Genomic DNA, 13200 nt, shown 5'->3' with positions numbered 1-13200 from the left:
CCTAGGCTTGCATCAACCCCAGTAAGCAATGCTTAACCCTTCCAGCCCCAGCCATTCTTGTGCACTCCCTAACCCCAGTCCCAGGCAATAGAGCAGTATTTCAGAAAAAGAGACATGCATCCTAAAAATTGATGTAATATCTTTGTAATGAGCTTCAGATAACGTATGACAGTGTTTAAAGGTAAGTGGACAAATATGAAAATTAAAGTTTAATTAGGTTTGCTGCCATTTCGAAAAATGCGCAAATTTGGTACCCCCAAAACTAAGAATATACGCTCTTGGGATGGAGGGAGGTACAAACGCTGCTGAAATATAAATATACGCGCATGGAGCTGGAAGAGTTAATAAAAAAAAGATGCCATGCCTGACAATTCTAGGCAGAAGTTACAAAGAAATAACGCTAGAAAAATTAAAGTCATACATCAGCTTATATGGCAGATTCTGCATTTAAAACTGATTTTAAAGAGAAGCCAACTCCGTAACTGCAGATATTTTACACACCTTTTGATACAATTTAGATCATTCAGGGGTGCATTACTTCCTTCCAGCCTATCAAGATCAAACTGGGTTGATAACTGAGCGAACAGTTGGCTGGGTTGGTGATACTTCATAAATAAAACCCCAAAAACCTCCTGACAAGCGAATCGAACTCATGTCTTCTGCGTGCAGTGGTAAAGCACCTAACCACTTCACCACAGACGCCAGTGCCGACCAAGTGCCAAAGGTTGTGGCATATAAATGGCAAAAAAAGGAATTACTATTCGTCTTCCCCAAATATGAATTCACGCAGCACATTTTTCACCAACAATTGTGCTGATACATTTTCCTCACTAAAAATAAAAATAAGGCTACAACTTGAAGTCAGGGATAGCAGGTGGCTGGAGGGTACCAAGGATAGGTCCTGCTTCTTTATCTTCCCTCTGTTGGTCTATCTTGCTTTTTCCCATCACTAAATGACCATTATTGTGTCAATGAACTTCTCTTTACTCAAACAAACTTTTTTTTCTCTTCTTCCTCGTTCTTGATGACAGCAGCTAGACAGTCCGATGTCACGCACAAACTGTGCAGTTCGCTTCAAATCTGAGAGACTGCAATAGAGCTTTCTCTCAAGGGGAGTCACATTCTGCCACATCTGTGTACGAAGGGTGGCGTAGCGCGGGCAGTGCTGAAGGATATGGTTGGCATCCTCTTGGTCGTGTACACATTCACAGATCGCCGACTCTCCCACTTTTAATTTAGTGTGCATATGGTGTTTGAGTCGGTTGTGGCCACAACGGAGTCTAAAGATTGTGACCTGGTCTGATCTATTTAGTATGTAGTAAGAGTCAAGTCCGTTGTGTTTAGGGTGGACTCAAACAAACAATCTGAGGGATCAATTTTTACCATAGCCAAGCCTTCCACTGAGACAATCCCATGAAATAAACAATTGGCACGCCCAGAGTTGTGTTATAAAATAGCACCGCACTTCATTCCCCCCCCGAACCATGAGGAAAAGACACTTTCATACACAGTGTTCTTTGCCCGTCTCATAAAGACACTGGGGCACCGATTCGGAAAGACACGGGCAGCTCGGGAACAGTCACAACATTCTGGGCTTTTTTTATATTTCTCAGAGTACGATATTCCGACAGTTTCCTCTCTCCCACATCGTAAGATTTCACCATAATTGAGAATTCCTCATCCCCGCTCATGTCCTCGGCACCAAAGTCTTCATCCTTTCGTTCCAGAAATATGAGTAACCTTCTGGATTCAACCACGGAATATTTTAATTTTCCCTCACATTCCAGTGAGTCTTGGTACAACGCTGTGCCTAATTCACCCGAATGAGGCCGTCTAAACACAGACAGATGTAGTCGCTCATCTTGAGCAAGAACGACGAAGTAGTCTAAAGGAACGCCGGGAACAATGTGTATGGCAACAGGACAGGTGGGAACAGGCTTCAGAAGGGCACTTCTATCCAGCATACTCCACCTCTCAGTGTCGGAACTGAACGCATAGACTTCCCACCCTGAGTCTATGTAGTAGAATGTGTTGTAGTGGACGGCTGTCACTGGTTTAATCTCATGAGTCGGCATTTGCTGCAGGCGGTGCCAGCTCTCTGTAATGTAGAAAAAACAATTTTTTAAATAAAAAAAAGAAACCCTATTACACTCCATCAAGCTTAAAATTCATTGAAGTCTGAAATATTTTCTAACCGTTTCAAGACATATCGGCCATAGACTGGCCCCATAACTGGTTATTTCCATATAATACATCATGTACCATTCATCCTGAAAGTGTTGAGGAAAAGGCAGATTTTACTTGCTGTACAAAAACAGACAATAAGACTTCACTTTTCCAACTGTTGTTATTGACCTCAGAGGCACTATATATAACTTGGCAACAACACATTTACAGTAAATGACCCTGAGACAGGATCTGATCATTGTCCCACACATTGTGAAGACTTATTGATAGCTGTCTGTTTACAAAGTAACTGAGTTCTTTTTCACAAAGACAAATCAAAAGTCACGAAATGAGCCACTATGATGAGTTTGAACATGATATACATAAAGATGTAGGTATTAAGTAGAAAAACTTTGCAAGCCCCACAACTTGTTAAAAACAATACTCATTTAGCTGTTTGCAATTGTCTGCTGGTCAGTTTGTTAGTGTTTGAGCGCTTAACAGCTGCTTGCACTGTATGCTTCTCAGGAAGTTGAGAATGTTTCTGAGTGTTTTATGGTCTGCTGGGGTACTAATATAGTGAAAAGCGCACAGAACTTGCTGTTGAGTGGGGTTATGCGCTATTCAAATGCTATTTATTATATATTTATTATTTATTATAAGTATACACAGATTTGAAGATGGAGAGCTGTAATCTTGAGAAGTGAAGTTCAAGTCTCTAGGAAACAACATGCCAAACTATACATGTATATATTCAGTAGACAACTTAAGTTTTTTTCACAGATAACCAAACTCTTGCATTTGTTTAAAAATTTGTCAAACATTAATTCACTGATTAGCTAAAAAAGAAAAGTACTAAAAAAGTAAAAGTAGGGAACTCTTGTCTTAAACATAGGATTTCTGCCTAAAACTTGGCTTTGATAGTACAAAAAACCAACACAAGTCATAAATAGTTTGCTGAAACTAATTCCATTTTTAAACAAATGTTACAAAAGTAATGTGTTTTTCTGTTTAAACAAAAATGATTAAAAACATGAAAAACAATTCAAATGGCACATACTTTTCTCCAGATCAAAACAGTCCAGTTCAGAGTTTTTCACTCTGAATTTTCCAAATCCGCCAAAGATATAGAGCTTGTTGCCAATGGCAACCATGGCATGGTGACGTCGTGTCTCAAACAACTCCCCAACTGCCTGCCATCGGTCACTCTCACAGCTACAGTCAAATCTCCACAGTTTTCGGATCCAGTTCACTTTGCCAAACCCAGGCCCGCCACCGGACAGATAAACATATGGACCTGAAGGAATCAGAGATGAGAGAATCAAATGAACAAATTAATGATGTTCGTCATTCAGTTCAAAGTTTCAGGCCTCACACACATAAGACAAAATATACATTTAGTTAAAACAGCTAGATTTATGTCATTTTTTTTTTTATAGTAGAGGGTTTTACGGCGCTCGCAACTGCATAAGGTCATATGAGCGCCAAGGGGCGGGTGTCAACAGAGAAGTCTTTACAGGGAATCAGACTTAGACTGCTCACCTCTCTAGCTTCAACAGCACAAGGTCTGCTTCGACTATCAAGGCACCCCAAAATAGCAGGTCACAAGAGAGTGACAAACATACAAAATAAGTAGAGGAAAATGACAATAGTAGTAGTAGTAGTATAAGGTTTTACGGCGCTCGCAACTGCTAAGGTCATATGAGCGCGCTGACAATAGTAAGGATCAGGAAAGAAAAAGCAGCAGTTCCCTGCTGTAGATCAGGCACATTTATGAGTGTGAGTCAGTCCATTTACAATTCTACTATGCTTGAACGAGGAATGTCTTCTTCCCTTTGGGAATGGCCTAAAGACACTTCAGTCAGTGGCACTGCCCGGGGGGTCGATTTATGTCAGGGGGATGTTTTTGCACAAGAACTCAAAACGGACTACATTTTTCTGAGCATTGCATTACATTTGATTACATGTAATAATTCTTATCTTGTAAGAAGAACAATACGATGAATAAAAAAATTAATGACATTTGTCATTCAGTCAAAGGACTCGAGCACTGAAAGACAAAAGAAATAAAACAGCTTCATGGGGGTCCTGTGTATTTTTACAATAAATACTCCTTATGGAATGTATTTTTTTTTCAGCGTGTTTTTGGTCCTGAAAGAACCAGTATTCAACATATCAATAAATGAAACAAGTTTATATGGCCTCAGATACAATACGAAAAAATAGTCGAACCGGCTCTGACCTACAAAAGACAATCAGCTGTACAAATAACCACTTCCCAACCCCCTTTTGAGGTTTTTTTTTCTTCTATATTATGACAACGTTGTCGACGGGGACCACCTGTCATAAATGACCAATATTCACCTCAACAATGGGTGGTTAAATTTGGACAACTTCGACTGTAATTTGCATTTTTGTAACTCCTTTAGCCCTTTGTTGAATCTTTTCTAATTTTTTTGGACACTCTTCAAGGTGCTCAAACAACTTTTTGAAATAACCAGGGCACAAGGAAATTTGTTTCATGGCTCTCCATCACTACTGACTACTTAACATATCCATCAAGCATCACCCTTGCTTGATGCCTTCCTTTCTTATGAAAGTTTCAAGCACAGCGTATTCAGTGTTGACACAAAAAGAACATTGGGTTAGCTATGGTGCATACTCTACAATAGTTTGGACACTTCATCAAGGTGAAAAACCTCTAAAAACTCGAAAACAAATTAGCCCTACCTAATATTAACAAATGATAGGTTAAAAAAAGAAAAACAATCATGCTACTTTTAGGTGGATGGGACACATATATTTGAAAGTCGAGTTTCAATTCTTATATACCTCATGTAATAATGAACAAACACTTCAAACCAACTAAGCAAACAGTACATCCTGCTAACCAGTAAGTATAAAGGTGTGTCACAACACTGTGGAGTCAGACGCTTGTCAATTTTGGGGGGTATGGAGTTATTGATATTACACTTTGAGTAGAATAGAGATGTTTGTGACTGAAGAAGGCAGAGGTCACCTGGTGTCAGATGTAAAATCAGCTAGAAAATAACCTCCAAAGTTTGGTGACTTCCAAACCTTGACTGTCCTTAAAAACTTGGCAAATTTACAATTTTTTGTGCCTTTGATGAACATTTTTCAGTAAAATCCACACAAAAATATACTTTCAAAAAGACATAACAGGTACTGAGCCTAAAAGAGAAAACATTTAGAAAAAATTGCCCAATGGCAAGAAAATTTTCAGTTTCTTTGATATCATGATTTTGATGAGTCCCTAAATTTCACCACAATGCCTCATATATATTCATTACCTCTACAACACAAAGCCGAGCCCACATCGCAGCCAGGAAGCTCCAGCACCGTCCTCATGCTGTCGAGGAGAAGACCTCGAGAGGTATCTGGACACAGCTTGACCAGGTCCACCAAGCCACTGGCCTCTGTCGATGTCAGGAGTGACCAGAACATGAGAACACTCTCTTGCCTCGGTCTAGAAGCGAATATATCCTAAAACATGAGAGAAAGGAGGGGGGAGGGGACATATGACAGTGATGACATTTCTTTTCACGACAATAAATCTAAGGACATTTTAGTTTGTAAGAGAGCAGGAGCAAAGATTTATGACTGTTCTTGTTGAAGGTAACTTGGTCAACCAAAAATAAAGAATATCAAAATAGATCCTAGGAAAGACAGGTAGATGTGTCCCAGAAAATTTCTATTATTCTCAAACTAGAACAGTGCAGAAGAAAAAAACAACCTACGGGAATTTCTTTCTGGAACAGCTGGGAATCTGCACTTATGACAGCTTTAGTGGTGATCTCCAAGGCTTTGGGGTGGTCTCTGAGCCACAGACATGAGGAGAGGATCTCGGCTGTCTTGTCTTGGTGACTGGGATTTTTGTGGAACCATTTCTTCAGAGCCTGTAAGACCTGAAAGAAGTACAACAGTGTATGGGTTAACAGACTCTCTCATCACAATAAGGCTATCAAAGAGGTGTAACCTCTACTTTAAACTTTAACATTAATTCCAAATTCAGTTAAAGCAAAATGAATAGAGAAATTTAAGAAATCCCCAAAAGGGACTTGAGCCAGTGGGTCAAAACAGCAATGACACACAAACGTACAGAGCTAATGGTGGGCCAGGAGCTAGTAGGACATCACTTTACAACAAATTCGGACACAAATAAATATGCCATACTTAGTTTCTCATCTATGTTAGGACACTTTTTTCCAATCATGTCTGTTTCTTCACTTTCCAGTATGCTTTTTCTTGATCCACAGCACCATCTGTACTGTATAGCTGAAATTTGATCATGAAAGTGTTCCACACAGAATGCAATAAGTCTTTTCTTCAGTGCATAAACTTACATTGCATACATTCATTATGTCTCAGTGACCTCGTTATCATATGAGGAATAGAAGAAATAGCAAAGTAGGCAAAGGGCATATATATATATATTTTCCCCTACAGATATTTGTAGACTGAAGCCCACTATATCTCCAAATTCAGCCTCTCACACAGGACACATATATATAAGTTTCTATCAACAACTTTGAGAAAACAATTGACCAACTTGTAAGCCTCATAACTTTAAGGCTGGCATTATTAAAACTGATAATGAAAAAAAAATTACATACCTCAGCTTCATGATCCACACAAAGATTTTCATCTGACAGAAAATTCACCAACTGTTCACTTGTCAAAGAAGAAAATGAAGAATGATGCCACACCTCAATGAAATAAGCCAGACAGAATCTCCTTGCCTCATCATATATGTCCTGTATACTATACTGATCAGCAAAGAACAAAATCTCAAAACAATTGTCATAGTTTATGGTCTGTTGAAAATATTCAATACACTGATCAGAAAGTGTTTCTTTGACTTGCAACATCTGCAAAGTCTCTGCAACGCTGAACATATTGCTTGTATTTAAACTCAAGCTTCCAGAATAAAAGGCTTCCACCAGTACTTTGAATGGCTCACATTGCACGGAGTGTAATTTTATTTCTCTTTTAGTCTGCTCCAGCATTTGTGATTGAAACATGGCCTTGAAATAATCACAAGACTGTTCCAGAACATCTTTGTGGACATGAAAACAGCAACCCTCCACATAGAGGTCCAGGTCTGTGGGTCGCTCATCCAGTGAAGGACATACTGACCACGACTGAGAGGCGGTATCTCCAGAATCACAGCTCAGATCAACATTATCCATTTCTTAAAAGGGCTCTCTTCCTGTAGAAGAAAGAGGAGAAAAAGTTGGTCTACTGAGTGAAAAAAGTTATAACTCAAACACTGTCCAGCAGGAAGCATTGGTCCCCTTACCTTTCATAAAAGATTCTGCAAAAGGCTACCCTTACTGATTTACTCTACACTGAACTAGGACGTTAGAAAACCCCACTTTATGAACATTTTGGTCAGGGGTAATATAAAGTTTGACGCATCACCAACAGACTGAAAGGCTATTTCAACCTCTGAATTTAATTTTGTGAAATTCAAATTGCAACAATAATGACTTCCCCCTACTCAAATTCTCATTTAACATTGTGCTAATAGTATGAGTACATAGCTGCCGACTTTTCAAAACCTAAAAAAAACTCTAACGATGCGGGTAAAGATGGTGTGCATTGCACAAGAAACACACCTTCATCTTCAAAGCCTTCACACACACTTTTCTGCATGAGATAGATTCAAACTATCCCAAGCAGACCTTCAACAATAATCTCAGTAGTGTTAAGTGTAAAGGCCTCTACAATTAAGTTTTAAATGGAATTAGTTCTCTTACTATTCGCAAATCCTGTTTTGAAAGTAATAATTTTTTCTTAAGACCGGCAAGTCTGTGAAAAGCAATACTAGACATCAGAGTTTATATATTTTCCGACACCGAAATGGCTAGCTTAGCCTGCCAATCTAGCCGTCCTAAAGTAGGCTAGATGTTAGGTTAGGCCCTCTTAACTGAAACCTGTTGAGGATACACAGGTCTAATTAGATCTAGTAATCATTCAGATATTAAATACATGCATGTCAGAAAGGTACCTTTTGGTTTCCTTGGAAATACAAATACTTTAGGTTTTGCAAACTAAAATTTTATTTACAATTCAGCCATTGTCCTTAAGTACGGCTAGCCTAGCTCCTAGCAGTCTAGCTGTACTTAACATAGGTCCTATTGACCGAAATCGAGTACACAGGTCTCATTAGCAATTATTCAGGTTTAAAATACATGCACTGTCAGTCCAGGTCAGCTCTATATGTTCCCTAACGTCATTTTCAGTATAAGTCACGCTTGACCACCGGTCACTCTGACCATAAGTTGACCTCTGGTCATCATTTAATATTTAACTTGAAATGGGAACATAGAGCAGAGGGAACATAGAGTGGTTTGTTAGGAGAATTAGCTCTATATTCCCTCAAGTCAAGAGATATTTATGTCGTGTAATATGGTATGGCATAAGTCATGGCACATGGCAGGATATAGCATGTAACTTGACTTGAGGGAACACGGAGCTGAGGGAACACGGAGCTGAGGGAATACAGAGCTGAGGGAACATGGAGCTGGGGGAACACGGAGCTGAGGGAACATGGAGCTGAGGGATCACGGAGCTGAGGGATCACGGAGCTGAGGGATCATGGAGCTGAGGGATCATGGAGCTGTGGGAACATGGAGCTGTGGGAACATGGAGCTGAGGGAACATGGAGCTGAGGGATCACGGAGCTGAGGGATCATGGAGCTGAGGGATCATCTAAGACATGGTGTGTATGCTCCCTGTCAGTAAGGCACCTTTTGGTTTCGTCTAAAATACAAATACTTTAGGTATTGCAAACTAAAAATGTATAATTCAGTAGGCCTATTTTTTGCTGTTTATCAGTCTAGACATCATTATTAAGTATTAAGTACGGCTAACCTGCCAGTCTAGCCGTACTTAGCCTAGCAGTCTAGCCGTCATTAAGTACGGCTAGCCTCTTCCTTTCGACACAAAAATATACTAAGTTTGTACTCAGAAACCCCAAAACATACTACATTTTTTACGCAGGCCTACTGCTTGGCACAGCTTTGACTTAATTAATTAGAACATCAATTTGATCCAACATTCATCACCAGTGTATATGTCAAGGATATTTTATCATCCAGCTAGCTTTGTGACACCAAAATAATCTGTTTTTGTAGTTTTAAATCAGGGTCTTCCATTTGAAGAAATACCAAGCTTGATAGTAATATTATATCTCTATAGAAGTAAAAGTACAGATCAGATCGGAGTAGAAATCTTCATCATATATATTGTTGTAGAATTAGCTAGCTACACAACTCAGAAAACATAATGTTTTCACAAAGTTTTCACAAACTTTACAAAGAATGAAAATAGCTGTATAAAAAAAAAAGCCTTGATATCATAAATATACTTTAAAGAGTTGGAAATTCTGTGGAAAAACGTTATCCATCCACTTTTCCTGCTTGCATTGAGACAATTAAATTCAGCAGTCAAATCATTTTTCTATTATTATTACTACATGCATTAAAGCCAACTAACAAAATATAAAAAATACCTATAAAAGCCTCTTGAATAATATAAATATAAGAAACAGAGGGAAACACAAAATTTAAAATTATTTGCAATCACAGAGCACTCAGTATTAGACTCTTAAACTTTGTCTTTAAATTTCATAGATCAAGACAGACTCTTTAAATCCCCTTTCCTTCTTCATTCAACCTACACAAAAACCCAACCCCAAAACAGATAAAGGCTGTCAAAGGGCCATTTTCATCTAGTAGACACCCTCTATAAGTCTTCAGTTCTATAGTGTGGGTGCCCATAATATGATACACAGATGGCAAAGGGACTATTAATCCTAAATTCTTGATCTCCTAATCCTAAATTTTTTTCTAAGATTCTCTGGTGAAGCAGTGCTAAACATTGTTGGAGGTACTGATGTTTTACAATTAGGTTTGAATAGGCTACAGTCAAACCTGTGTAAAACGGCCACCCATTGTCATGGAGAAAAGTGGCGGTATACCACAGGTGGCCGTCTTAGGCAGGACTGATAAAAATGAAGTTCTATAGCAAACTCTTCCAAGGTCCAAACCAGGGATGATCTGAGGCTTAAGACTGCCATAGTCTAATTCCAAAGGGTTTAAAAAAATTTTTTTAAAAGGGGGTGTGGGTGGTGCAAGAAAGCTATTTTGCTGCGGTTTTTTTTAGGGGGGGGGGGGGGGTTAGTCTAGCTTTCTTTTTTTGTTGCTGACTTTGTGCAAGGGCCAGCAAGGGTTAAATAAATGAAAAATTATGTAAGTAAGACGATGAAGACCGAGTGCCATTGTAAAACAAACACACGGGTCGCCACCACTCGGAGAACAATGTCGCAATTTAACGTCAACGTCCATGGTTACTTTTTTACAGATTAGGTATATATCTAGATCTAGATCTAAACACAAAACAGAGTGACCAGCCACCTCACACAGGATTAGTGCATTAATTGTGGGTGGGCTTTTTGGTTATGATGGATCACGCTACAGTAGTCTCCGCCTAAATGCACGGTGCTCGGGAGGGCTCCTTGGCGTGTGTTTACACAGAGCGTGCGTTTACATAAATCTTTGCAAAGGGAGGAAGAGGCGCAGTCATCTCAATTTCTTATCTCTAGTGACCTCCTTTGGAGGGAGGGGATCATCAGATTATAATGTGACAACACGTGACTGTTTTGTGAAGGATTCCCCGAGTGGGGTTAAGAATACAAAGGCATTGAATGGGGAGGTGGAGATGGACTCAATGTATTGAATATATGCACTATAAACGTCGAGAAAAGATAGATAGCCTAAGAGGAAATTGTTAGTGATAGTCATAGAGACGACGGCCCAGCCACGTGGCTTTCCAAGCGACCACCCCCGACCGCAGATCTTTTATAAATACAAGCAAAATCATTCTCTACGTTCAGAGAAACATTTTCTCTTGTTTTTCGTTGAACACGTACATGTACGTTTTTCGAGTGCAGCTGATTAGGCTTACTTGGCTAATCTTTAATCCTATAGCGGCCTGTCAAGTGTTTTACAGCATTTACGGGTGTCGCGCATCAGGCATAGAATCTAGAGGTCTAACTAAACGTTACGCAGTCTCTGAAACACCAGTCAGAAACCTTCTCTCAAAGATACATTTCCAGTGACCAATCAAAAAACATTTCAGTCTCCCAACATTTCATCAACCCAAGACCTTTGTGGCTGCGGAAAGTTGGGTGTGAAAACGCTGTCCATCACTCTCTATGTCCGGCATGAGGGACACTCTCTCTCACCAACTTTCTAAGCTTGTCTTTATGCAGGCTGAGCAGGTTGTCGTGAAAATCCCCCCTTGCCAAGCTTAATTTGTTGGCGTGTTTCGCAGATCGGAGTGTGCGTTTAGAAGGAGTAACCGTGCGTTTGTGGCCTGGTGGTTAGGCTCTCGGACTCTCAACCGTAAGGTCGTGGGTTCGAATCCCGTCAAGGACCCGACGTATTTGTCCTTGGGAAAGGCACTTGAATTTTCCTCACTTCACCCAGGTGGGAATGGGTACCCCGCTATAGACAGCGAACGATCTTGTCAGTTTGTTAGTGTTTGAGCGCTTAATCGGCTGCTTGCACTGTATATGCTTCCCGGGAAGCTGAGAATGTTTCGGAGTGAACTATGGTCTGCTGGGGTAACAAATTATAGTGTAAAGCGCATAGAGCTTGCTGTTGAGCGGGGATATGCGCTATACAAATGCTATCTATTATTATTATTATTGTACGTCTTTAAATTATATAGTTAAAAACTCGTCAGATGACGAAAGCATGCGTTAGAGCGGAGCGAGCTTAAATTTGTATGGCGTGCATTAATTTAGGCGGAGACTACTGTACCTAACCAACCATCACCAGCAGTTGAAAATTTATTGTAGGCCTAGATCTAGATCTACCCATGGCCATAGAGGTCAACTTGGGTAAGCATTCATTGGAGGGACCAGATCTAACAATAATAGGCCTAATGACACAATGACAGGTGAATGAATTATGACAGCCCATCCATGGTCCACAGCGAGAGGGGCGGATTCAAAATTTTTGACAAAGCGTCAGGCAATGAGTGACCATGCCTGGCCGCCTGAGTCTGAGGCACTGGCAGGTAAATTTGGCTGCGGGTTGATAAAATATGGTGGCCGCGGCCGCATTGGACAGTCTAGCCGTCCTAAAGTACTTATCTTAGGGCCTATCTTAACATTAGAAAACAAGTTACAAGTCTCATTCCAATTATTAAATTCAGGTATGTGCACTGTCAGTGGCAGTAAGGCACCTGGTTTCGCCTCCAAATACAAATACTTTAGGTGCTGCAAACTAAAAATTTATATTTACAATTCAGTAGGCCTATTTTTTGGGGTCAATCTAGCCATCATATAATAAGTACGGCTAACCCAGCTGTCTAGCCGTCATGCAGTCTTGCCTGCTAGTCTAGCCGTCATTAAAATTTATAAAGTATAATAAAGTACGGCTAGCCTCTTCCTTTTAAGTTTTAAGTTAATTAATAGTAATAATAGATCCCAAGACCTAGAATCTAGATCTAGATCTACACCTCACCTAATCTATTCGTGAAAAGTGTTTAGATGTCAAATTGTGTCGGGCAGTGCCAGCCATCAAGATTCTAGATCTAGATCTAGATCTAGATTCTAGTAGACTGCAAGTCGCTCCACACTTCTGTTTTTAAAATTTTGTTGTCGATCGATGTGAAACCGAAAGTAGGCTAGGCAGGGGACAGTAGTTTGTGTGAAAAGTTAGATTTAAATTGTTCTTGAATGCCTGTTTGGCACTTTATGGGGCAAAATTGGCCACCCTGGTGCTGGTGCTTTGTTCCTTTGCATTGGTCGACCTACAACTATAAGAAAAATTAATTATCTTTTTGATTTGTTGGACAAATAGCTACAGATGACATCATCGGTGTACGTGTTGGGCGGGGGGTGTACATCATGTGCTTTATTTCAACCGCTATTTTATCATCTTTATTGAAAGAAAAAAATAAGATACTATAGCTCTATATTGGCTTGGCCTCCTCTCG

The 13200-nt window shown here is 39.8% G+C and overlaps 1 protein-coding gene across 1 annotated transcript; it reads right to left on the bottom strand.

Moving 5' to 3' along the window:
- Positions 1 to 1244: 1244 nt before the first annotated feature.
- On the bottom strand, positions 1245 to 12805 carry LOC101846383 (kelch-like protein 21). The gene is made up of 6 exons (XM_005109669.3): positions 12726 to 12805; positions 6801 to 7396; positions 5925 to 6092; positions 5478 to 5670; positions 3227 to 3463; positions 1245 to 2098 (listed from the first exon to the last, which is right to left on the bottom strand). Exons 2-6 carry the CDS (start codon positions 7374 to 7376, stop codon positions 1527 to 1529), a joined length of 1746 nt encoding a protein of 581 aa, XP_005109726.1. The 5' UTR covers positions 7377 to 7396; positions 12726 to 12805; the 3' UTR covers positions 1245 to 1526.
- Between the last annotated feature and the right edge of the window lie 395 nt (positions 12806 to 13200).

The sequence above is a fragment of the Aplysia californica genome, unplaced genomic scaffold, assembly GCF_000002075.1.
Source record: "Aplysia californica isolate F4 #8 unplaced genomic scaffold, AplCal3.0 scaffold00803, whole genome shotgun sequence".
Taxonomy (NCBI): domain Eukaryota; kingdom Metazoa; phylum Mollusca; class Gastropoda; order Aplysiida; family Aplysiidae; genus Aplysia; species Aplysia californica.
This window is presented reverse-complemented; position numbering and strand designations above follow the sequence as displayed.

Bases quoted from the DNA above. Each gene is read 5' to 3' on its own strand.
- LOC101846383 (XM_005109669.3), bottom strand. From the start codon at position 7,376: ATGGATAATGTTGATCTGAGCTGTGATTCTGGAGATACCGCCTCTCAG. The intron at 5,671-5,924 runs GTAGGTTGTTTT...CTCATGTTTTAG, and splicing joins TGTTCCAGAAAGAAATTCCC to GATATATTCGCTTCTAGACC. The intron at 3,464-5,477 runs GTAATGAATATA...TGATTCCTTCAG, and splicing joins CTCGGCTTTGTGTTGTAGAG to GTCCATATGTTTATCTGTCC.